The sequence below is a fragment of the Chaetodon auriga genome, chromosome 16 (assembly GCF_051107435.1).
Source record: "Chaetodon auriga isolate fChaAug3 chromosome 16, fChaAug3.hap1, whole genome shotgun sequence".
NCBI lineage: Eukaryota > Metazoa > Chordata > Actinopteri > Chaetodontiformes > Chaetodontidae > Chaetodon > Chaetodon auriga.
Genome location: NC_135089.1, coordinates 17,624,245 through 17,650,286, shown reverse-complemented (window position 1 = coordinate 17,650,286; position 26,042 = coordinate 17,624,245). Strand labels below are relative to the sequence as shown.

Here is a 26,042-nt window from a genome sequence, read left to right as displayed (position 1 = left end):
ATGGTCACATGACCACAATTTATGCGTGAACTCCTCTGACTGATAAAATTAATGAAATCAATGAATATTGATATTTAAATACAGATATGTCAGTACCAACCGTATAGTCATGATAACTGTACTGGTTGCAATGTTGTTGCGGAGGAAAAAAGAACTCAACTAACTATAACCCTATATCTTTATTATAGTATCAAATAGATACTGTGACTGATTAATTTTTGTGCTAATAAATTTAGTAAATCAACCACCTCCATTCTGTCTAAATTAATATCAACACACGCGGCAGTTGTGAGTGCTTGCGTTTGTTAGATTTGATTCTGTACAGGGAAGTAATTACGTCGTCACGTCACTGACAGCTGCACTTTGTAGAATTTTGCATGCAAAACGTATGATAAACTGATAACATACGATGCATCAACTCATCAATAGCTAGTTATACTTTACGCGACCTTTTGGATGTGTTGCATGCTAATGTATCCATATATCTAAAACGATAATCTCCAGAAATGCTCCATTCATTTTGATTGTAAATTAACCTCCCGCACATTCCCCACCTGCAAGGCTATGAGGGCAACTACCTGGCAATTTAACGGCTAATCTTGACATTTTAACCGAATATAGCCTCAGTGTTTTATCCTGTCCGTGTTGCGTTACCTACGTTAGTGTTCGTTCCCATCTATATCCCCTAAGCAGCAGCTATGAACTCCTGTGAATATGAAAGTAATTGGAAGTAATAGTCATGTCGGTCATTGTTGCCACTGAGCTGGAAGCCTTGTCACCACGTGACTCCTCCAGTGCGAGCCTGCTGTTTGTTCAGCCAGAGAGGCAGAGAAGAAGAAAAATGGCGGCTCTAGGCGAACCAGAACGGGACGCCGGGCTAACATTTTGAGCTTTCACACCCGAAAACATAGGGCTTCTCGGGGGTACTGCGCCGTCTGAATCCCCTACGGTCCAGCTTTGCAGGGGTGCTGTCTTCAGTCGTTCCAGTGTCCGCTAAATAAACGCAAAAATTGGCATAGTAAAATAACAGCTTTCGCTTATCATGAGAGGGAAGAGGGGCAGGCCGCCCAAACCGCTACAAGCCGAGGAGCCGTCTCCAGCTACGGCCCGGGGCTTGCGACCCAGGAGGAATCTGAAGCCCAGGTTGAGAGACAGCGGGGATGAGGACGTCGAGAGCCCCACAAGGGAGACCACCAAGTCGGGTAGAAAGAGGAAAGGGGGATCCGTCACGTCAACAAGAGGCAGGGGACGAGGTAGAGGTGGCGGCGGTGGCAGAGGAGGCAGAGGGGGTCGTGGAGGAAGGCGGACGGCTGCGTCCAAAACAGTGGTGTACGACGACCACGAGAGCGAGGAGGAGGACGATGCTGTCAGTTTGAGGTCGGAGGAGGACGAGTTTATTGAGGAGGAACCTCAGTCGGAGGAAGATGAGGCCCTCAAAGAGGACTCTGATTGCCTCGAAGATGATGTGCTGGACGAGGAGGAGGAGGATGATGCCAGCTACTGTACAGAGAGTAGCTTTCGGAGTCAGAGCACACACGCCAGCACTCCGGGTAAATAAACACTATGATCAAGCGATGGTACCGTGTCTCATCGCACACTGCAGGGTTTAGAAATACACCCTGAAATGCTTTAGATGCTGCTGATGATTGTTTTTTCAACAGTGCAGGAAGCAGTAAGGTTATTGTTCAAAATGGAGAATGCACACTGTATGGACCCAGGCCGCAGTCATTAATGCTACTGCAGGTGGATTGAATCGGTAGCCGTATCATTAGCTAACCCCGCTGCCACCATCGTCTGTCAAAACATCTCAAGTCACGCCGTTCAAATGATTCACACATATTTTAAGAATGATTGCGAATGCCTCGAAGTCGAAATATTGTTTAGTTGCATTCAAGTCCATAACTTCGCTGCTAACTTAGCGTGCTAATGTTAGCACGTGAAATTAGCTCATGCTGCCAACTGTCATCCTGAAGTGTGTTGGTGTTAAATAATAGTAATTTATGGATTTGTACACCGTCGACACACTTTTTTCTACATAGGAACTTGTACTACGACTGACTTCAGGATTTGATAAAAAGAAAGATAAGTGCTAGCTAACTAACTTAGCTTGATTAGCATGCCCCTCAATTCTATCACTTTCCCAGCTTTCAACTTATTGGACACGACTATGTATCACCCCGAAACTCGTCACAAAGGGGCAGCTAATGTTTGTCACGGTGCAGAACCAATAAAGAGGGGTTACACTGTGTGGCCCGACAAACTTTTACGCGATTATCCAAATGGATAGCTAATGTTTTCCTACATGCAGGAGGACGAGGCAGCTCCATGGAGCTAATGACGCTAGCCATGTGTTGAGCCGGCTCAGTCAAAGTGGCGCACTCACAAGTTCGCTACCCGTTTGAAACCAGACCTCACAAGTTAGACTGTTCACATTTTGGGGTATAATATGTATATTTATATATTTGAATGGTTCTGCTAAGCTAACTGTACATGGAGGTTTGAAAATAGTATGAATTACAACGATATTTCTCAGTCAAGTACTACATATCCTGATGAATGTTTGAGTATTGGTGTACAAGAGATGCTTGTTGTTATACTGACCTGTAGAAGAGCTGGATGTGTCTCAATACAGACAGTGTGACCGTTTCAAAAGTGTGACTCTGTCCTTTCATACAACCATACAAAAACATTTTTAGACGTTTTTTCCTCTGCTCTTAGTCCATATTTAACATATCTATGTAATTATTGTCTACTGATATCATTTGTGTATCCTACAGGGAAGAAAAAGGTGCGTGCTCCACGGCCCCGCACTCCCATTCTGGAGGAGAAGGAGATTCCTCCTCTTGTGCTTCCTGACACCTCCGAGGACCTCCTGGTGCCTAACGAGGAGCTGCTCAATGCCATCTCCATCTACGAGGTGCTCCGGAACTTCAGCACCGTGCTGCGTCTCTCCCCCTTCCGCTTTGAGGACTTCTGCGCGGCACTGGTAGGCCAGGAACAGTGCACTTTAATAGCCGAGACCCATATTTCCCTTTTGAAGGCCATCCTGCGTGAGGAGGACTCCTCCAACACTACCTTTGGCCCCGCTGACCTCAAGGACAGCGTCAACTCCACTCTGTACTTTATCGACGGTATGACGTGGCCCGAGGTGTTGCGGGCGTACTGTGAGAGCGACCGAGAGTACCATCACGTCCTGCCCTATCAGGAGGTGGATGAGTATCCCTATGGTCCGCTTGGAAGTAAGATCAAGGTGCTACAGTTTTTGGTGGACCAGTTTCTCACCACCAACATCGCCCGTGAGGAGCTGATGTCTGACGGCAGCATGCAGTATGACGACCACTGCCGCGTGTGTCACCGCCTGGGTGACCTGCTGTGCTGTGAGACCTGCTCAGCGGTCTACCACCTGGAGTGTGTGAAGCCGCCACTGGAGGAGGTTCCAGAGGACGAGTGGCAGTGTGAGATTTGCGTGGCACACAAGGTGCCTGGTGTCACAGACTGCGTGACAGAGGCGCAGAAAAACAGGCCCTACATCCGTCAGGAGCCCGTTGGATATGACCGCCACCAGAGGAAATACTGGTTCCTAAATAGAAGGATTATTGTGTAAGTTAGGACCTTCACTGCCTTTATGTTCCACTAGATTTTCCTTTCATTCTGTGCCAGTGGTTTTATTTCCTGAAACAGATTACAGCGGGGCGCCCCAGTAGCTCACATGGTGGAGCGCGGACCACGTCTTAAGGTCGAGTTCTTAGCACAGCGGCCCGTCTTCAGTTCTGAACTCAACCCGGGCCCTTTGCTGCATGTCATCACCCTGACTTTCCTGTCTCTCTCTCCACTTGTCACAATCCAAATGAAGCAGAAAGGGCCAAAAAATATATTTAAAAAACTGAATGCACATTAAGTTAGCATCACAAATGAAACAAACCAGAAATATTTGATACATTTTTCTTTTAACCATGTGAAAACACGTTGAGATCTGTCCATTGTAGCAAAGAAGAGGTGTAGTCACTCAGACAGCATAATACATCACATATCAACTGTCAACTCATATCAACATGCAAATGTTATTAACAGATACAATCTAAACAGAAAGGGAGAAGAAAAAAGCATCGCCTACTTTGATACAGTAGTGTCCAGCTGATAATTTGGTGACATGTTACAGCCATTCAAATGTTAACAATGCTACATATCAACTTCCAGCAGAGTCATGTTGTGATAATCATCATGTTATTTTACTAAATTCTGCTGATGTTTGTGAAGCTTCTCAGTCATCGAGGTCATGGACGTGGACATCATGATATACAATGATATTATCAATATAGTCATTTTGATTTCCAGCCTTAGAGGAAGTTTCTAGCCATTACAGGTAGATCTATTTGATAAAGGTAGCCTGCAAGTTGTAGTATGACTCATACATTTAATATGTTTATATACCTCAAGCAGAGTAAAGATTTGCAGTGCTGAGCTGAGTTATGTTTGTAGTGACCCGTAAACAAATGCACATTTACCCTCAGTAATGACAAACACTGGCCTCAAATTTAGCCTAAAAACAAACAAACAAAGCTGCAGCCAGTTGAGTACAGTTTCCTAAAAGGTCGCCGCGTCTCTGCGTTGTGTTTGTCTGCTGCTCCACGCTAAAATTTGAAGCAGCTGCTGAGGGAAACTAGAAAGTTACTGGGAAAACATGCTTCAAACATACCTCCATGAATTACATGACAACATTTGTTTGACTAGAGATTATAGAGGAGACATGCAATCCAAGCCCTGTCTTTGTACTGGCACTGATGCTTTTCCTGACCGCCCACTCACCCCCACCCCAAACCTCCAGTATGATCTGTTTGAGCGCAGACTTAACAAATAAAAGGTTGACTTTATCTTACTGTCAGCATGTGACAAAAAAAAAAAAAGGCACTTGATGCTGGAGCCGAAGCAGAATGTTAATGTTTAGATGAGCAGTCTCATAGAGTCACAGTTTAACCTGCCCTTGACACTCAAAGCTCATTATCTTTCTTCACAAATGGCTCATTTTCTGTGAATGGGCTCGCTATTTCATTTGAATTCTAGTATGCCTTTTTATGCACATATCTCAACAGAATGCGTTCTATTTCATCCAACCCAAAGAACAGAGGATCATTTTTTTAAATGATAGTTAAAACTCTCAAAAATCTCTGAGGTATTAGCCTGATACCAGTGATGGTATTTCACTGCGCAATGTGACTCAGTGAATTAAGAAATTAGCGTCATAATTATCATATTGTAACGATTCCTTGCAGTGAAGTGATAGAGAAAGTAATGTGCTTAACTATCTAAGAACCTATTTTGCTCTCTACCCCAGCGAGGAAGACGGGGAGCACGAGAAGAAGAAGAAGATCTGGTACTACAGCACCAAGATGCAGCTGGAGGAGCTCATGGAGTGCCTGGATAAGGTGTACTGGGAGATGGACCTCCACGCCACCCTGGAGGAGATGAAGGAGGAAGTGCAAGCTCACATGGACATCACAGAGGACCTTACCAGCAAAGCCAGAGGAAACAATAAAGCCTACCTCACCGCTGTCAACGGTACGGATGTCATGTTGTCTTCGTTCCCCAAAATAGAAAGACTTTTGAACCTTGCTGTAGTCTGATCTCATTGTGGTGTTTGTGGGTAGGACGTTCATGTCAGCAGCGTTTGAAAGTAACACGGGGAAATTACTGATCCACCAATTAACATGGGACTCAAGCTGTGAAGTAAACGTGTGCGTTTGCGTCCTGCAGGGTCGCACTCAGGTCACAGCGTATGTCTCAGCTTCAGGTAACAGTTCCTCCCCTCAGGCAGCAGCTCTCTGCTCTGATGACAGTTGACATGAGAAATGTGAGGTGCTGCCTTTTCTTCCTGCTTCACACTCGCTCAACAGCAAGCAACTGTTTTTCTCCCTCCACCTTCCTCCAAGGACATGGAGTGGTTAGAAGACTTTTGACTCTTATGCCAGCGGTTTCCGTTTCAGTGTGACAGGTGACGTACGAAACGGTTTCCCCGCGTTTGTCGCTAGACTGTCTGATTTCAGTGCGCAAAGACAGTGGGACACTATGTCTTACTGGGGATTTGCCTTTGGCGTTCTGTCAAAACTAGAGGTTAGTAGAGGTGTTCTGCAGCCCAAAATGGAAGAAAGCATCTTTGTTTGTTTGTTTGTTTTTACCGTCATAATAGATTTATGAGTGTTGCTGGTATATTTCATCCGTTAAAAGCCCAGTGCTGCTGCTGCTGCAGCAGCGTGTTTCTTCCTTTTAAGCTTGTTGGGACACAACAGTTTCAGTCCCAGTGAAAACTGCACTTATGAAACATGGTTCTCAGGAGATTTTGGCCGTCTGAGGAAAGACAATCTGCCCTTTCTTGGATCTGTGTGGATGGGAAGAGCTTTTTTTCTTTTTCTTTTTTTTTTTATTGCTGAGTTCACTGATTTGTCGACTCTAGATAGTTCACACTGTGTTATATTTCTGTGTTATAATGCATGTGTTTGCTCCTCTTCCCTGGTTATGATGCTTCTTTCAAATATTTGTCGTAGAGCTGAAACAAGCAGCAGCTGATCATCGCTAATCACTTCAGTCATTTTGCAATCCAACATACCAAAAAAAGCTTCTCACGCGAGGATTTGCTGATTTTTAATCATATGTGATGGTTAACTGATCTGTGTGGGTTTTGGACTGATGGTCAAATAAAACAAACACTTTGAAGACATCACCATGGCCGCTGGTAAATTATAATAGACATTTCTCAAAAGGATTAACAATTATTGAAGAAAATAATAGACAGATTAAATAACAATGAAAACAATTGTTAGTTACAGCTCTAATTTCTTGATCTGGAGCAAATGATCTTCATGTGGAAACACAAGGAATGAGGAATGTTATTGTACTTTTTGCCCGGAGAACTGATTAGTATGATGCCGTATTGACTGTATTTTTATAGTATTTTAACAAAATTAGAGCAAAAAGTCCTTCATGGATGGATAATGTCATCACCGGCTTTTTATTTTGAAAGATAAATAAAAATGTTCCTTTTGTTTGTAGATGTAATCATGGAGCGTATGAAGGTCTTGCAGCAAGAAAAAAGGCAAGTAGGGGACACCAAGCAGGAAGCAGAAACAGACTCTGTGAAGACGGCGGAGGACCAGCTCACCTCGCAGCTCGACAGCCGAGAGCACAAAGACGCGGAGCCGAAGGAGGATGCTAGTTCACAAGGTGAGCGAGAACTTTATATCCAGTATTCTCTCTTCTAATTCTCTCTTTCACTCCATTTCTCCTAAACACGAGACCCAGTAGCACTGGTAACAGCAGGCGTAGTTTTCCCACATGCGCAAAGTGACATGCTGTTCTTATGTTGCATGGTGGAACTGTGTCAGCGATGTCTCTGCAGCACTAGCGAGACCTTTATTTCTACTTGACTTGCTGATAACAATGTCATGACTCCGCTGGTGCCGTTCCACCCTGTGTGTGTATTCATGTCATACCGCAGCAGCCGCGGTTCCCCCCGCTGCAGAGGAGAGCTGTCCTAACCCAGACTCGGCCACCCAGGACGCAGCCACACCTAAAACGGAGTCCCTTGAACCAAACAAGGAAGCGCAGGCTGCTCTCCCCAGGAGCCAGGAGAGCGGAGAGTCCCCTCCGTTGGCAGAGCAGGAACGGGCAGGTACTCGGAGACTGACTCGCGTATGCTCCCGTGTCCAGCTGTCTGCAGCACCTCTCCCCGTTCAGCTCATCCCTCCACTTCATATCCTGCAGCTGGGCCGCACATCCATCTTCATCTGTCTGCTTGCCTCTGCTGGTTGTCACTAACTGTATCCTGCTCTGTTCGCCCTGCGTGTTTGCCTCATGGAGTGCAAGGGTGGCTACGCTGATTTCTTTTCAGTCTGTACATTTGTGGTGTTATAGTGTGGCCTACAGTTGTTCAGTCAGAGACTGAAAAGTAAATGCGGTTTAAGGTCATTTTCGAAGGACAGGTAATTTTTTTGCGAATAGGGCTTGAGGAGACATGGCAGTGTTTGTTTTTGTATAAATTCTAATGAACTCAGTGTATGCCATCCCTGGCAAACCTAACGAACATACTATGGAGGTGACTGTACGTGTTCCAGTGCTTTGAATGTAGTTTTGCTTCATATACCTCTGCCATGTCTGCAAGCTTTTAGATATCTCTCCGAAATTCTGCCTGACAGACCAATGTGGCCGTTCCCATGGGGTTTTAGCATCGTATGTTGCGATGCTAGTCACAAACACCGTGCCTGGTTTCAGTTTGCTTTTGTTTCCACAGTTTCTGCTCATTGTGTTTGCTCGCTGCCGTGTTAATGGAGCACTTTTCTTTTCCCCTTTTAGTTTACATGGCTTCAAACAGCATGCTGTGTCTCTGACTATGTTATATTACATATTCCCCATGGATCGCACACACTCTGAACAACGGCTTTGTTTGTCTCTCTGCTTCCACCTGGACATAAATAACATTGCAGAGAAAACAGCTGTGGACACTCAAGTCCTCCTGTCTTTGAGTAGCTCGACCAAAACATTGCAGCTCTCACCACTCGTGCAGCATTGGACCATAATTAGCTCAATCCTTTTCAAATTCCCTTTTGACAACATCTCTTCATTATCTTCAGAAAACATCCAATTAGATATTGAGAAGATATTTTCCTGAGAGACCTGTTGCAGGCCGTTTCCTGCCGTTCGTCTTGTCTTGACCCACTCTGAGCATGAGACGAAAGCCGTTGCATTCAGTGCCTGCTGTGGCAGCTAAATGTTCCATTTTATTTTTGGTGCATTCATTTCTTGTCTTGGTTCTGTGTTGTGTCCTGTGCTCACGGTCTTGAAAAGCATGCTTTTGGCACAGCACTAGACAGCGTCCCTGGCAGCAGTTAGCACGCCACGTCTGTCACAACCAGCTCCTTATTCTCATTCCAATTTATGGGCATTTGTGTGGGTTCCTGTTGCTCAGACAAAAGGCTCTCTGCCTGGAAGTCCCACCTGCTACCTCGTCAACAAAGAGCCACATATATATTCAGGACCCTCTCCCCTAACAGCTCAAAGGCAGAGCTGCTGTCTTAATTTGGCTTTGCAGCAAGTGTGCAGCTTGTTTTGGATTTGTGTACTCTGTCCTGTCCACGATGGGTTTGGTTTTAAAGATTCCTCTTGAACAGTGTGTTGGTCATATGCAAATTTCAGCCTTAAAAACCATTGAATATGGTCTGACCAAGCTATACTGAAAATTTCCTAATTGCAGAGGTTGAATCGTCAGTATTGTTGTAATTGTGTTTACCCAGCTACCGTCTTTGTTTAAAGCACGTTGCCTGATATTATTGCCATTCAGGTTCATTCCTTGCATCTCTAATAGGTGCTTTTATGTCTGTGCTCAGTCTTTCATTACATATATTTTTCAGATGAGGAGTCTACCAGTGAAGACAAGCACTGTGACGAGTCGCAGGCACAAACCCAAGATGTGCCTCAGCAGCAGTCTTCTCAGCCACAGGCGAGTAGTGTCAGTAGCCAGGTTTCTGGATGTGGAAGCCTCAGGAAACCGGAGCAGCCTGACCTGGCTGATCGGTCCTCTCAGTCCTCTTTCACCAGCCAGGATGGGACAGGTAAAAAATGAGTGAGGTGCTCAAAAAGTAGACACTGACAGAGACTTTTTGATCAGGTCAGTTGCAGTAACTTGTCTCTGTTTGTTGGTGCACTGATAGTGTCATCTGCTTTCTGAATGACAGATGAGTACAATGAAAGGGTCAAGAGTGACAGAGGGAGAGCAGCAGGACGGGAATCAAATAACCAAACACCCAGAGGCAGCAAAGAGGTGAGACGTGTGTGTGTGTGTGTGTGTGTGTGTGTGTGTGTATACAACAAAAACATTGTGTAATTCTACAGTTCAAAGAACGAAAGAGAGAGCACTGATTACATTGTCCATACATCCATGGGGTCTAGGATTCTGTTTGGGTTTTTTTAGGCAAAGTTCTTTACGTTAATATAAACACTGCATTGAAAAGGCTTAAATATTGATTAAATTGAAAAAAAGGTCTTGGAGAGACATTTTCACACATGTATGTACTTAAAAAAACAGCTTTTTTGTGACTAATAGGTGAGTTGAATGTAATGTTCCTCTCATGTTTCAGTCGTCTCCTGTTCGCTCTGACGGTGAAGCTTCGCGTCTCAGCTTCTTAAAGAGAGACCTGACAGTGAATTTGAACAATTTGTTCAAACTGGGTCAGGAGGGGAAATACAGGGTCTACCACAACCAGTACAGCACCAATGTCCTGGCCCTAAACAAGCATCAGCACCGCGAGGATCACGACAAGAGACGCCACCTCTCCCACAAGTTCAGCCTGACCACCGCGTCGGAGTTCAAATGGAACGGCTCCATCTACGGTTCGCGGAGCCTGACCGTCTCCACCCTGCGTCTCACCATCATCCAGTTGGAGACTAATGTCCCTGGACCTTTTATGCACCCTAACTGGGCATCGCACAGGTACGACTACGCTGTAGTCTCACAGACTGATACGCCACAGCACCCCTTGAGCTGGTGACTGATACAAACTTTTAATAAATTCCAGGCTATTTATACATTTATTTCAAGTTTGTAATTTGAAATAAAGCAAATCAGTTTATTTCTCAAGCACTCCTTTAAGGATACAAGAATAATTAATTTTGGTTCTTGCTAGATGTGATCATCAATTTTTACTTGCTGTATGACTTTCAAATATGCAGTGGGTTGTAACTGTTGATTTTATACCGTTTGTCTCTGGTCTTTCTAGGACCAACTGGAACAAGGCAGTGCAGATGTGCAGCAAGGCCAGGGAATTTGCTTTGGCCTTGGCCATACTGGAGTGTGCCATCAAACCAGTGGTCATGCTGCCTGTGTGGAAAGATTCTCTTGGACACACAAGGTAAAGCAAACAAGACACATGAACTGTATGGCAGTCAAACATCTGCTGGCTACACACACAACCATGTAGTGTGCTTTCCAAAAGACTCACTGCATCCATGACACCAGTGATACCTTCAGCCTGTTTGGTGTGCACTTGTTGATGAATCAAGCTGCAGAGTCAATAATAACTTTTCTATTTCAATCCTGCCTGTGCACCTTTCATCTTGGTTATGTACTGTGCTTTATTGCTTCAGGCTACATCGCATGACCTCCATGGAACGGGAGGAGAAAGAGAAGGTGAAAAAGCGCGAGAAAAAACTGGAGGATGAGGAGACGCTGCAACAGGCCACATGGGTGAAGTACACGATCCCCATCAAGCACCAGGTAAAAAATCCAGCCCCTCCTGTGACCATAGACCACAGCCTAACCTTTTCTTTTCACACCCTTCATTTGCGTGTTCATGTTCATGTAAAATCGTTACAGTTATAGTTTGGTGAGGTCAGGTTTGCATTAGTACGTCTGTTACTGCCAGAAGCTAGACCTTTCAACCATGTAGCCCACTTTCAAGTCTTTACTGAAAGTGGGCTGAAACTGTTTAGACTTCTGTTTGAGAACTAGTTTTCACTCTCTGTGGTATTCAGATCATTAACATAACCATAATCATGTGTCTCAATCATAATAATTTTAAAAATCCCCAGGGGGCACCCCCTGAGTACAAGTCCTCCTGGTGGGGAATCACAAAGCAGTGTTATATTGGTACCGTGTTGATATTGCCACACATTGTGTGGGATTTAGTTCGTAATATTGTTCCAGAAGTTTAATGTCTTGAAGACTGCTTTACAGTTTTCTCAGTTTTAGTGCGTATAAATGTTCTTTGAAATTACTTTGGTTCTTCATGTGAATGCGTCATTATTTTGTGGCTCACTTGTGTGTCTTCCTATCAAGGTGTGGAAGCAGAAGGGGGAGGAGTACAGAGTGACAGGGTACGGTGGCTGGATCTGGGTCAGTAAGACTCGTGTGCCACGGTTTGTCCCAAGGCTACCAGGGAACACAAATGTAAACTATCGCAAAATATTGGAGGGTAAGGGTTAAATTGCCATGATTTCCTCAATCATTTCAATCATGATTTCCTCATTCTCCTGCTGCTGGTGCTTTTGCCTCATGTTCTAATTTTTGTTTCTTCCCCCTCATAGCAGCTAAAATGAGCAAGGAAAAAGCAGCAGCTTGCACAAATAAGCAGAAAAAGTTGATGGAAACTGAGAAGCCGACTAGTCAAAACACAGTGGACGAGGACAGTAAACAAACATCCATCACTACGTCATGTCAGAGCGCTTCATCAGAAGATGACAGCAAACCTCAGACCTCTGAAGATGAAGAAAAACCCATAGAGGAGCAACCGGGAACAAATGAAGAGAACAGAGAACTTGAAAAAATGGAGGTTGACTGCTCAGAAACTGCAGCTTCAACAGACGAGAACGGTAAAGTTTACCATTGGATTTTGCTTGATGCTGTTTGTGAATGGATATTTATATTTCCATCATCCATTGACATTTGTGACTCTTTGTTGTAGATAAAGCTGAAGGCCCTTCATCGCCGTCTATGCAACCTCTGACAGAAGAACCAATCCAGAAAGTTGAACAACCCAAGAAGGAGGAGAGCACTGCATCAAAGCCCTACTACGATGTTGTGAACGTCAGCGAAGGCTTCCAGCTGCGGACAGCTTATAAGAAGAAGGTGAAGCCCTCCAAACTGGATGGGCTTTTGGAGCGCCGGGTAAAGCAGTTCACCTTAGAGGAGAAGCAGAGGCTAGAACGGATGAGACAGGCAGCTCTGTTGTCAAAAATGGCTGCCACAAAGCCTACGTCCAGTGTTAAGATTGAAGGAACCACACCAGGCAAAGAGCAGCCTGCTGTGTGTGTAAAAGAAGAGAAGGAGGAGAGCCTTCAAGTGAAAGACCATGTGGTTAAAAAGCTTAACTTTGAACAGGAGCAGACAGAGATAAAGGCAGACAACTTAGACATCAAATCAGACACCACAGCGCCAAACCACAGCAAACAAACGGAGGTAAACGCTGTGCAGGGGAACGGCGGGGAGGCCTTAGCTCACAAAGAAGTGAATGGAGAACCCTTAGCAGGCACTGAGCTCAACAGTAAAAACAACTGTATATCAGAATCAACAGACAGCAAAGAAAAAACCCAGAAGCCAGAGGTGGCTCGAGTGGGAAAGAGCACTAAGAAACGTGGGTATGAGGAAATGGAACAAAGCAGTGGACAGAGCGACACAGAGAGCATGGAGGTCGACCAAAGCAAGACCAGTCCAGTGCAGGTGAATGGGAAAGCTGGGGTTGCCGCCCCTGGAGACTCAAACATGAACTCAGACCCAGCCAGAGTCCAAAGTGACGTTAAAGAGCCTCAGAAAGAGCTTGTCAAGTCTCTGATGAATGGAAACCTCTCGCAAAACGATGTGTCCAATGTTTGTCATCCACCTCCCCTTAAAGTCCCCAAATTAGAGAACCATGTGGCAGAGAAAAGAGACTCTCTCAATAAGAGTGAGGATGTTGCTGTCGACAGTGAGGCGACAGTACCCACTAAGCTTCCATCCTCAAGCCCTTCTTGCCTGAATAGTAATAATACTGACAGTAACAGTAGTAGCGAAGGTTTGAAGACCACCACCGATGGCTCTCAAAATGCACTGCAGTCTGATGTAACGTCTCAAGCAGCAAGCAGCGCAGTCTCCCCTGTTACCACCACCACCACCCCGCTCAGCTCCAGGGCAGTTGTCCCTCAGAAGACCAAAGTTTCAGTCTCTGACGCCAAGACAGCAACTTCTGGTTCAACAACCAGCTCCATGACCATTAGTAAAGAGTATTCCACCAGAGACCGAGTCAGTCTTCTTAGGTTCTCCAAATCCAAGAAGGCACGTTCAGGGACAGCCCTGCCGTCCTACCGCAAGTTTGTCACCAAGAGCAGCAAGAAGAGTATCTTCATCTTGCCAAATGATGACCTGAAGAGGCTCGCGAGGAGAGCAAGCATCAGAGAGGTGCCCATCTTCAACTACAACGCCAAGCCCGCCCCTGATATATGGCCCTACCCTTCACCTCGGCCCACCTTTGGGATCACATGGAGGTTGGTAACACACTGAGATCTTTGTTTGGGATAATTAAAAATGACATTAAGAACTGGCTTGGAAAATGTTGTTTTAATTATCTTAAACAATATTCAGATTAATATGATTGATATTATGATTGTGTCCAATTCAGGTACCGTCTCCAGACTGTGAGGTCGCTGGCAGGGGTTAGCCTAATGCTAAGGCTGCTGTGGGCCTGCCTGAGGTGGGACGACATGGCTGTCAAGCCCTCTGCTACTGTAGGAACTACTCGGAAAGGTGAGGAACTGTTGCAGACTTTCTCTTCACCTGATTTTTCACCTCGTTCAGACATCTTCTCTGTGTGCCTTTGAGGAAGCCATTTTACATTAGTTTCTGTTGCATATTATGTCTTCTGCTTCTGCCAGCAAGACACCGGTGTTTCCACCTTCCAGTGCTTGTAGTAATTTGACTATTTAGAGTTTTAAATGATCGTGCTAATATGTTCCACATTCACCACAGAAACTACGGACACAGATGTCATTACAACAGAGATTATAAAACGAAGAGATGTGGGACCTTACGGCATCCGCTCTGAATACTGCATCAGGAAGATCATCTGTCCCCTTGGAAACAGAGATACTCCCAAAGGTAAGAGCTAAACATTTTTTCACAAACAATGTAGGATTTAAAGAAGATTAAATAATAATAATAATAATAAACAAAAACAATAAATTTGATGAATGCTTATGATCCATTGATGGAAGAGTTTTGATATTTTGCAAGGATAATGAATGAATCTTCTCCTTTGGGTAGAAACCCCCACTCCACAAAGGAAAGGACTGCGATCAAGCGCCTTGAGGCCCAAGAAACAGGAGCCAGCTAAGCTGACTGGGCCTATTGCTGTGGAGACGTGGGTGGCTGAAGAGGACCTGGAGCTGTGGGAGATCAGGGCCTTTGCAGAAAGGTGAGAAACACGCAGCAAGCTTCATCTGGCCTAACGTGATCGTTTTGGGGAACACTGAATCCTTCTGATAGAGCACTGATTGACCAGATTGTCACCGTTTTCCTTGGTACTACAGAGCAGAGAGGGAGAAGTCACAGGGTCTGGATTCCTCCAAGACCTGCACCACTCTGAAAACAGCAGAGGATGTCAAGGCCCATTTGGAGAATCAGCTGAAACAGGCCAGACTGGCTGCCCAGCAGGTGGGAACACTGTACACTGCACACACACACACACACACACACACACACACACACACACAGGTTTTATCACTTTTTCTATGCTTGGAGGTCAACAAACTCTAAAATGTTCTTCAATTTTTGTTTTAGAAACGTCTGGAGCAGCAGAGACTGAGTACTACTGCCACTACTTCTACAACATCTACCACCACCTCAGCCAGCACTCCCCTCACCCCAGCGTCCATGGGCCAGAGGACAGGCCAGGTCACATCTGGAACCAAGATGGTCCTGGCCTCCAAACTGGGCTCTCCAGTTTCCTTCCAGCAAGACAAAAACTTCCAGCAGTCTTTTGCTTCCTGGGTCAAACAGGGTCAACCCAACAACAGCTCAGGTAAGAAGACGAGGAGGATTTGAATCATCTTCAGCCCACCTGAACATACACACCCACATTGAATGGTCTGGAGTTGTATGCCTTCTCATCCATCATATTCTTAGACAGGCAGACAAAGATCTTTGTCACAAGACACCTTTTTATGGTTTTCCCTTTTTATTTTTTCATTTTTCCTCTTTTTGAAATCATCGTTTGACTCCCATCAGTTTGTAGTCAGTCAATCATTGGCATGACTTCACAACTGTTCTTTTTTGTGTGTCCGTTTTCTACATTGGTAAATTTGATTGGCTTGCCAAATGACTTTGTGGCTCGTGGTGTCCACTTACAACCCTGTTAAAACTAGATTTTCAATTTTTTTGAGTTCTTTATATGCTGAAGGGCTACAGGAGAGCCCGTGTATCTTCAGAATATAAAAACATGGCAAAGCAATAATCCCAAATTTTAAAGCTATCAGCCCTGTGGTCCAGTGGACGCCGCAGCCGTAGACTGGCTGTCGTGGTGGCCCTTATGGGTATGCGTGACTGCAGGTGGCATGGTGTGTCTTGCAGCCCCCACTGGCTCGGTGGCCACCATGGCTAGCAGCATCACCACCTCAGAGCAAACCTTCCAGATCGCTGGCAGCCCAGTGACTGTGGCTGGCCAAGTCCTCGCCGCCAAACTCCCGCTGCCCGCAAACAGCAAGATTGTCACACTCAACATGCCCACCACGCAAGGAGGTAGGCAGCACGCGTGTCATCCATTTCCACTGGTTTGGGTTTTAACTTGCCAGAATGGATGGAAGAGTGTCATGTGAGAGGCAAAATCTGCCTGTGATGAGTACTGGCGCTGAGAGAGGATGATGCCACCAGTGTTTCTTTTATTTTTATTTTTATTTTTACATTAGATGGAAGAGTTTCTATGGCTAAAAGTTGTTGTTTTTTCTTTTTATAAACTACTGTTTTTTATCCCGTGAACTGAACTTTTTTCAGCCGCTTTAGAGATGCTTTAAATTTTTAGCAAATAAGATATTCCAAAGATCTTCCCACCACACGTAGTGCATGCCTCTCAATTCTGTACATCCCTGATGTGTTTTACGGCTTGTATACTAGGCTTGTTTGCTTTTTTTCCTTACATAATTGTTCTTATCAACAGGTGTAGTTCAGCAGAAAGTCCTGGGCATATTCCCCTCTGGGCCCCCTGCAAACCTTCGGACATACAGCACACTACATCCTACAACAGGCAACATCAACCTCAGAGCCACCACCTCTGCCTCAACTACCCAACAACAGGTCTTCTGTCTTTCTCTACCCTTTTCAGTTTTTGCTGTAAGGAAGGGAGAATGTTAAGCATGATAGCTGATGATTTTACCCTTGGTTTTATGTTCTAGGCTATCACAGCAGGAGGCCAAACGCCGCCTGGCACGACGATGAGCCAGTCATCTACCCTGTCTACCTCTGTGGGCACAGCAATGGTCAGAGGTCCAGCGGCAGCTCAGCAAGGTGTTCTGTCCAACTGATCATTTTCAGATTGCAAATGAGTGTTGTATAAATAAAAACGAATAACACACTAGATGATAGAAATAAACAAATATCTTACCCCTATTTCATCCCTGTCAGGCCAACCTCAGCAGGCTATGACCCAGATGGGCCGTGGCCAGCCTGCATCCACAGCTGTGCCCGGTTCTACACCTGTGCACCCCACTGCAGCTCAAAGAGCCGCGGGTGCCGCACCACCACCTCATGCAGCCACCGCAGCACCTGGGCAGTCACCTGTAGCTTCCTCCCAGGCCAGCAGACCACAGCAGGGTCAAGTTAAACTCACTATGGCACAGCTCATGCAGCTAACACAGGGTGCTCAGGTGAGTCACACATTTTTTTCAATTGTCTTTTCCTCCTCACTGATACACAGAATGATTTCTTTTTCTCATATTGAATCCACTCTTGTCTACAACTCTACAGGGTGGAAACCCAGGTCTGACAGTGGTGATCCAGGGTCAGGGCCAGACCCAGGGACAGTTGCAAATCATCCCACAGGGTGTAACAGTCATACCTGGTCCTGGTCAACAGCTAATGCAGGCAGCCATGCCCAATGGCCAGGTCCAGCGCTTCCTCTTCACTCCTATGCCCCCATCCTCGTCAGCTTCAGCTTCACCACCCACTACTGGTACCCCTACAAAGCCTGTCATAGCTCAGACCCCTCAAACCCAAGGTCTGACCCAAGTCCAGACAACTCCCTCGGCCCAAGCCCAAACCCAAATGGCTGCCCCTGTACCTGCCCCAGCACATGTTGCAGCCCCAGCGCCACAAATGCCACGTTTGGCCCCCACCCCAGCCTCAGTCCATGTGCAAACCCAAGTTTCAGCTGCTACGCCATTGTCAGTCCCTGCACAATCTCAGATATCCACTCCTGTGCCTGCCCTGCCAACTCAGGCGTCAACACAGGTTTTATCGTCCACACCAGCCTCTGTCCCCGCACAACCACAAGTGGCGAGACCTGTGCTTACCCCACCACAAAATGCAGTCTCCACCCTCACCCCAGGCTCATTACCTGTACAAACTGCAGTGTCGCTACCTGTCCCAGGACAAGTTGTACCTCAATCCCAGCTCCAGACACATGCCTTCAGCCCTGTCCCAGCCTTGACCTCAGCCCCTATCCAGATGCATGCTCCTGCTCCTGCCCCTGCTTTAGCCCCTGTCTCAGGCTCCTCTAATTCAGCTCAGATGCCTGTTTCTGCTTCTCTTCCCTCACCCGTCCAAGTTCCAACCCCTGCTCTTGCTCCGGTCTCTGCTCCTGTCATAGCTGTTGTGTCCACCCAAATTGCTGTCCCATCCCCAGCCAAAGCTCTAACCCAAATCCAAGCCACGGCTCCCGTTCCCCTTCATGCTGCTGTGGCCAGTGCTGTCGTCACACCAGTCACAGCCACCTCAACAACACCTTCAGTGCCAGGTAAAGAACCCACTGCAATTCCCATACACGTCAGCACCATCCTGTTTAAGTCATTTGTCTACATACAGTTGTTGACTTTTTTAATACATTGCTTCTCTATATGTCTCCCTCCTGCTGTAGCTCTGACGGAGCAGAGGGCAGTGCAGCCCCAGGTCTGGACTCCAGCCTCATCTCAAGCTCAGACTCCAGTTCAGCCAGCTCAACTGGCTGCAGCTCCCATTCAGTCATCTGCCTTGGCCACTGTACCCTCCTCTGCCCCTGTATCAGTCTCCACACACTCACCCATTACCCCTCCGCCTCAAGCAGCTCTTCCTCAATCTCAAGTACAAGTCCAGCATCCTACTGTTGTATCCATGCAGCAAGTGTCTCAAATCCCGGTCTCAGCAGTGCAGGTTCATATGAAGGGATTACCAGTCTCTTCTGTTGTTACTACTGTGAGACCTGCGCAGCCTCAGCTCCAGCCCCAAACCCATACTCAACTTCAACCCCAACGTCAAGCCCCAATCTGTGCACAGGTTCAAGTCCAGCCCTATGGCCAAGTCCAACAGATGCCACACATTCAGGCTCAGGCGCATCTCCAAGCACAAGCCCAAAATCACCCCCAGGTTAGAGTTCAGTTTCAGTCACAAACTCAGCAGCCACCCCAAGCTCAAGTACAGCCCCTTGTTCAAAGTCAACCTCAGGTGCAGTTTCAGTCCCAAAACCAAAACTTGCCCCAGGTTCAGGCCCAACTTCAGTCAAGGGTCCAACCTCAGTACCACCCCCAGGTACAAGTTCCATTTCAAACACAAGCCCAAACCCAACCCCAGGCTCAGCAACAGCCTCAAGTCCAACCTCAACCCCAGGTTCAGTCTCAGGCCCAAACTCAGCTACAGCCCCAGATCCAAACCCAACTCCATCCCCAGGTTCAGGTCCAGTTCCAACAACAGGGCCAGATTCAGGCGCAGCCACAGGCCCCGCAGCAACCGCAGGTCCACACTCAGTCACAGGCCCAAACCCAGCCCCAGTTTCAAGTGCAGTCACCGCAGCAGGTCCAGCAACAGCTTCAGGTCCAAACCCAACCCCAAGTCCAAGCTAAGCTCCAAGTCCAGTTCCAGCCTCAGAACCAAACTCAAGTTCAGGCACAGCCTCAGCTTCAGGTCCAGTCTCCAATCAGACATCAGCTCATCACAGTTCCAGGCCTCCAGCAGCCAGTTCAGCTACTTTCAGCTCTGCCACCTCATGTTGCTGCCCAGATCCAAGCCCAGATCCAGGCACAGGCACAGCAGCAGGGTGGCACAGTTCCCCAGCAGATTAAGTTACAGCTGCCTATTCAGATCCAGCAGACAGGAGGACAAATTCAGGCTCACCAGATCCAGAACATGGTGACCATTCAGGCTCCAGCAAGTGTCCAGGAGCAGCTCCAAAGGATGCAACAGCAGCAGCAGCAGCAACAGCAGCAACAACAACAGCAGCAGCAACAGCAGCAGCAGCAACAACAACAACAACAACATCAGCAGCAGCAACAACAACTACAACAACAACAACAAAAACCAAAGAAGAAGAAACATCACGAGACTAAAAGGGAACAGAAAGAGCAGAACCTGCAGGCTGTTAGCCCTGGGGATGGCATCCAAAAACAGGTGTGTCTCAATGAACAATTGGCAATGATTCATTTCTTAACAGCATCTAGATACTGTCAATATTAACAGAGAGGTTTCTTTTCTTCTGTCAGGTGGTAGTGAAGCAGAATGCTACAGCAGAACAGCTGAAACAGAAGAAGACGCTGGCTGCAGCTGAGCGAGAGGAAAACCAGAGGTTTGGGTCTTAATAAGTCACAGAATTGCAGAGCCCTATGACAGATGTTAATTGATCCTGTTGATGTTCATTTCATTCGCTGCATTTCCCTCCACTCTTGTTGTCCATCTGTCCTGATATAAACATTTACCGAATTTCCCAGAATGACTCTTAACGCCCTGTTGTCCGTTTTCAGAATGATTGTTTGCAACCAGGTGATGAAGTTCATCCTGGACAAGATTGAGAAGGACGAGAAGCAGGCAGCTAAGAAGAGAAAGAAGGAGGAGGTGGTGGAGCAGAAACGCTCCAAACAGAATGCCACCAAGCTGACTGCACTGCTGTACAAGCACAAAGAACAGCTGAAGGCTGAGATCCTGAAGAAGAGGGCCCTGCTGGACAAGGAGCTGCAGCTGCAAGTACAGGTTAGCACCCAGTCTACCTCCACCATGATGGTTACGTAGAGTATATGAGATATCAAGATATCCAGGAATCATACTGAAATTTAGAGAGGAGGTTAAAATGTATTAAGCAGGGGCACTGTACGTTACACTGCATGTCTTTTCTCCTTCTCAGGAGGAGCTGAGGCGGGACATAGCCAGGCTACAGAAAGAAAAGGAGAAAGCAAGAGCTGCTATCACCCAGGCTGCTGCAGCAACTGTCAAGGCGGCCGCTTCCCACTCCTCCCATCCATCTCACTCTACACATTCCTCTCACAGTGCCCACACAGTGCCCTCACCTTCCTCATCCCATAAGCGCAAGAGGGAAGAGGAGCGAGACAAAGACAGAAACAGAGATAGAGACAGGCATCACGACAAGGACAAGAAACGGGACAGGGATAAAGACAGAGACAGACATAGAGACCGAGATAAAGAGAAAGACGGGGAGAAAGACAGGGAGAAAGACAGAGCACGGGACAGACATCGGGACAGGGACAAGGACAGAGACAGGGACAGAGACAAGGAAAGAGATTCCAGCTTGTCAAAACACAAGAAGAAGAAGAAGCTCTCTTCTACCTCAAAGGATCACAAGAAGGACAGCAAATTGTACTGTATCTGCAAAACACCCTACGATGAATCAAAGTAAGCTCTGAAAAAACAACTCAGCTATGTGCGCTTACATTTCAACGCTGCAATGCACACCTGATGCACGCTCAATAGAGCCATTGTTACGACAGACAACAATGAAAATGATGTGTTTCTCTCAGGTTTTACATAGGGTGCGACCTGTGCTCCAACTGGTTCCACGGTGCGTGTGTTGGCATCACGGAGAAAGAGGCCAAGAAGCTGGAGGACTTTGTGTGTAATGACTGCAAACGTGGCCAGGAGGGAGGAAGCAATGAGGAGTTATACTGCATCTGCCGGACACCCTATGACGAATCACAGTATGGCTTCTTATGAATCGCACAACTGTCATCAGCATCAAGCGTAAACATTGGCGGTGCTGTAGTATGAAAGCTGCTGCGACGTCTTTCAGTCAACATACTTTCTGTACATTCTGAAGTATTACATCAGAAAAGGCTGATGGAAACAGTCAAATTTGAAAAGCTTTCTCAATTTCCCCGAAAGGTTTTTGTGTTTGCTTGAGTTCGTACATACGTTAATGGAAGATGTAAACACCTCATTGCTCCATGCAGATCTGATTTAACCTTCCTCACATTGTACATGAAACAGACATCATATGTCGGCGGTGGATGGAAACGATGTTCATTCACATTTTCTTGAAATTGCTTTTGGACAAAAACCCAGCTAGTCTTTCCCTCATCTTTCTGCCACATGAGGAACCTTTCTGGTGTGCTCACCACGATGTGTCCAATTGTCACCCACAGGTTTTACATAGGCTGCGACCGCTGCCAGAACTGGTACCACGGGCGCTGTGTGGGCATCCTGCAGAGTGAGGCCAATCACATCGATGTGTACGTCTGCCCACAGTGTCAGTCAACAGAAGATGCCATGACAGTCCTCACACCACTCACTGACAAAGACTATGAGGGGTTGAAAAGAATATTACGCTCATTACAGGTATGTACCTACAGTATGCGTGTCAGACGGTCTGCACTTAAAAAAATAACATTAAATATGAATCTAGATGAAGTCAAAATACAAAACATGTCGTTATACTGACTAACTCATTAAACCATTGTGGTGGAAATGTGTTTATGGATCAACTGAAAAAGATAATGTGATTAACCAATTTAAGGGAATCGCTTCACTCTTACTGCAGTTTATTACTGAGAAGAGTTAGCACATTCTTTAATGAATCTAAGACCATATGATATTGAATGGCTTGGGTCTGACAAGAATAATACATCATCGACATGAAGATTTATTTTGAAGACATATCCACCTTTTTTTAATCTTCTTTGGCAAATTGCGAGAAATTTAGCAAATAATTTAGAGTTTCTTGGTTTTGGTATTTTTGGTACTCATTTTAAAAACTATAATCTTTTTTTGTTATTTCGACAGTCTCACAAAATGGCATGGCCTTTCCTTGAACCCGTGGATCCCCATGACGCACCTGATTATTATCGCGTAATCAAGGAGCCAATGGGTAAGAACAAATTATGGTTATTGTTAATGACTTTTTCTTCGACCCTGAAAAGTGTCCAGTGTGCCTCCCACAGGGGAGAGTTTTAGTAATGAATTTCCCTAAGCTGACGTTACGCTCTGCACACTGTGTCTGTCATGATGTCTTGTATGAAATGCATCCCACAAATCTCTCTGTCCCTCGCAGACTTTTCCACAATGGAAACGCGTTTGCAAAAGCGACATTACCACAAGCTCACAGAGTTTGTAGCCGACGTGACCAAAATCTTTGACAACTGCCGCTATTACAACCCCAACGACACGCCCTTCTTTCAGTGTGCGGAAGTGCTCGAAGCCTTCTTTGTACAGAAGCTGAAAGGTTTCAAAGCGAGCAGGTAAGGTTAGGCCCTCCTTCTCCTGCACACTCTCAAGGTTCCCAAGTTTCTCTTTCCTTTTCCATGTTTCTGTTCGTGTGCTGTGACTCTGGCTGCTGTGTCAGTTTCATTAGTTCTTAATTTATGCCTGTCATTCACTTTTTTTGCTTTGGTTTATACCACCGGCATGTGTAGTAAGTGTTACATAGCAGTAGGACATGCTTTGCGTGTAGACTAGCGTTGGCTTTAACTGTCAAATGCTTCGACGGGTTGCTTGGCCGCACTAAAACCAACAGAGCTGACAAAGTTTAAGACATTACGTCCAATGTCTTAACAGATCTGTGTTACATCTGTACCATGTGTCATCTTGCATTTGTGTCTGTTCACCTTTGCTGCATGCCTTTGATTTATGCCATCCCATTTTCTTCTTTCTTACAGATTGTCAAATTCTTAAGTGGGCCAGTCTGGATGGACTGGATGCTGGGGTCGCTAGTAATAATGACATGGGAACTTTGTATTTCCCGAACAGCAAAAATATTGATGACTTAAGAAAAAAAAAAAAAAAACACAGCAAGAACACACACAAACACCAAATGTGCTTTCGTAGAAATGTCACCAGTTCAACATTTTTGGTAACCATTCTAATATTAAGTTTAGTCACAAATTGGCAGCCATGTTGACATGAATTCATCATGTAATTGAGGGACATGCTTTCTTCTCATCACTTCCCCGAATCAGGCCTTTTCTAGCTATCATCACCATAGCTTGGATATTTTCAGTGGAATTTTAAATGCGTTTATTTTCTGTCATACATCTGAGTTGGGCTCGATAATGTATAAAATATATATATATAAATATATATATATATAAAGCTGCATATTTTATTATAGAGAGATATTTATGAGAAGTTTTGTCTGTTGTGTCCCTATGAGTTTGATTTAACTGGTTATTAAAGGTGGCTGTCTTGAATGTACATACTTTTTATCATGTGCAGTGGTTGTAAGATATGTCTGACTCTGTATTTGAATGTTTTAAATAATTATGAAACCAGTCATTTTAGATAGTATTATTTTATCAAACTAAAATGTACTATAGAGAAAGGGGAACTGGACCTTACTCTGTTCCTCACTTCACAAAGTAACCTCAGTTTGTAGTTGTGGAAGATTTGCTTCAGTAATGAATGCATTCCCTGTAAATTACACCAGCATGGCTGCAGGCTCCTCCGCTGACCCCTTTGCATCCTCTGTGTCTGTCTGTCAAGATGTCACAACAGTGAACAAAAATGCGAAGGGCTCTCAACTTTCCCTTCTCTCCACGTTCTGTAGGTCTCATAACAACAAGCTACAGTGTTCTTCAGCCTCTTAGAAAGCATCGCACATTGCTCAGACAAAATGCACTTGCCAGGAATATGGCTTTTCTGAACTGTAACTCTGTGACAGACTCCTCTGCCTCATCCAATGTTTGGGATCTGCTCCTCTGACTGTTGACGCAAGCAGCACTGCTGCGTTCACAGAACCGTTCAGGCAGAGCGGCCCTCTGCCCATTTGAGCTATAAGGGACCTTTTTGGACCTGGTCTTCATCAGTGGGACTGTACTGAGGAGTGTGAACAACTGAGGCATTTCAGAAGAAAGTTTACCTCGGAGAAAAGACTCTAAAGGAGCTCTCATATTTCCATGTTCTTTATTATTATTATTATTTTTTTTTATTTCAGTCTTATTTTTTTCCTTGTTGAATACCCCTCAGGCCATCCTTGTGGTCATCATGTCCAATGAGGAATAGGAAATTGAATACTGACATGCAATGGCTGAGTTTTACTGAGCATATCAACAGTTTTGTGTCTAAATTCAGATATCACAGTGGAGCAACTTTTTTCCCTCCCATTTCCACTCATTGTTTAGTCTGAAGTGGCATGAAAGACCGTTGTACTAAATATCTGGACATCAGTAGTCTGCTTGGTTAAACTTCTATAACCTACTGAAAGTACGGTAATAAGCTATTGTAAAATAATTGCTCTGCAGTAGTGACTGACTGAGAAGGATGAAACCGTGTATTTGAAGGTTCCTGCCCTGTTTGTAAAAATTTGTCAGATTTTGACTGAATTTCTTTTTCTTTTTTTGTATTACATCTGAAGAAATATTGATGTATATGGAACTTAATAAAATGGAAAAGACTGATTTCCTTCCATGTGTGTTTTTGTGGCAGACGGTGCCACGTGGGAGTGTTTTGCTGACATCTTAACATTAAACATTCAACACATTGTAGTATAAGACAAATGATCACATGGAAGCAATGGTGTCACATAGCAGGGACAGTATAGAACAGAATTAATTAGAATAAAAGAATTGACAGAACATTTAATGTGTGTCAGTCTTTTTAGGACTGCAAGAACGCATAAAACCCTTGAATATTAACTTAAACACGTCTGAAACTTCCTTTTTCTCTATCCGATAAGAGTGCTGCTCAACAAATGTTCTGTTACTAGTATCATCAAATACAAATAAAACCATGGATTCAGAAAGGTCCATTTATTTGCTAAAACAACAAAATATGAACAAAAACTAATCTTTCAAGGGTAACAGTCAAAAACCCGGTGTAATATTGCATTTCTTACTTGCAAAATTGGCATGAAAGTGAAATATGTTTTCTCCTGCCTTTTGCTCTGTTCTAAAATATAATCACATTAGAACCGAAATGCACCGATCTAGGAACAGTTTACGTCTCTCATGCTACAACTGAAAAACAATGAAGACGGCAGGAAACCGATCTACAGTCAGATTAGAAAATGTGTTATTCACGCGCGGAGATCTCGCGATACTACCCTATAGGGACGACATTTCCTGTGTGCTCTGTGATTTTTTTAAACAGGCCAATGAACGGAGACGGCCGGATGCTTTTGCTCGAACAGCCCAAT

General features: G+C 45.3%; 1 protein-coding gene across 5 annotated transcripts; it reads left to right on the top strand.

Annotated features, from left to right (window-relative positions):
* The first annotated feature begins 800 nt into the window (after window positions 1–800).
* Window positions 801–25,305, top strand: bptf (bromodomain PHD finger transcription factor). Of its 5 annotated transcripts, none has more exons than XM_076752644.1 (32): window positions 801–1,550; window positions 2,778–3,600; window positions 5,333–5,556; window positions 7,045–7,215; window positions 7,493–7,663; window positions 9,399–9,599; window positions 9,723–9,808; window positions 10,125–10,477; window positions 10,764–10,895; window positions 11,131–11,260; window positions 11,822–11,957; window positions 12,070–12,354; window positions 12,447–14,001; window positions 14,136–14,260; window positions 14,483–14,611; window positions 14,777–14,927; window positions 15,043–15,166; window positions 15,293–15,533; window positions 16,082–16,249; window positions 16,665–16,801; window positions 16,900–17,011; window positions 17,129–17,370; window positions 17,471–18,458; window positions 18,579–20,080; window positions 20,173–20,255; window positions 20,431–20,656; window positions 20,808–21,313; window positions 21,439–21,615; window positions 22,060–22,252; window positions 22,697–22,781; window positions 22,965–23,151; window positions 24,456–25,305. In XM_076752644.1, the coding sequence occupies exons 1-32, from the start codon at window positions 1,043–1,045 to the stop codon at window positions 24,493–24,495; spliced, it is 10,191 nt and encodes a 3,396-aa protein (XP_076608759.1). In that variant the 5' UTR covers window positions 801–1,042; the 3' UTR covers window positions 24,496–25,305. The 5 variants fall into 5 exon arrangements, with proteins under 5 accessions (XP_076608759.1, XP_076608757.1, XP_076608760.1 ...); XM_076752642.1 differs by having other exon boundaries at window positions 7,490–7,663; XM_076752645.1 differs by lacking the exon at window positions 24,456–25,305 and adding an exon at window positions 23,569–23,712 and having other exon boundaries at window positions 7,490–7,663.
* The last annotated feature ends 737 nt before the right edge of the window (window positions 25,306–26,042 follow it).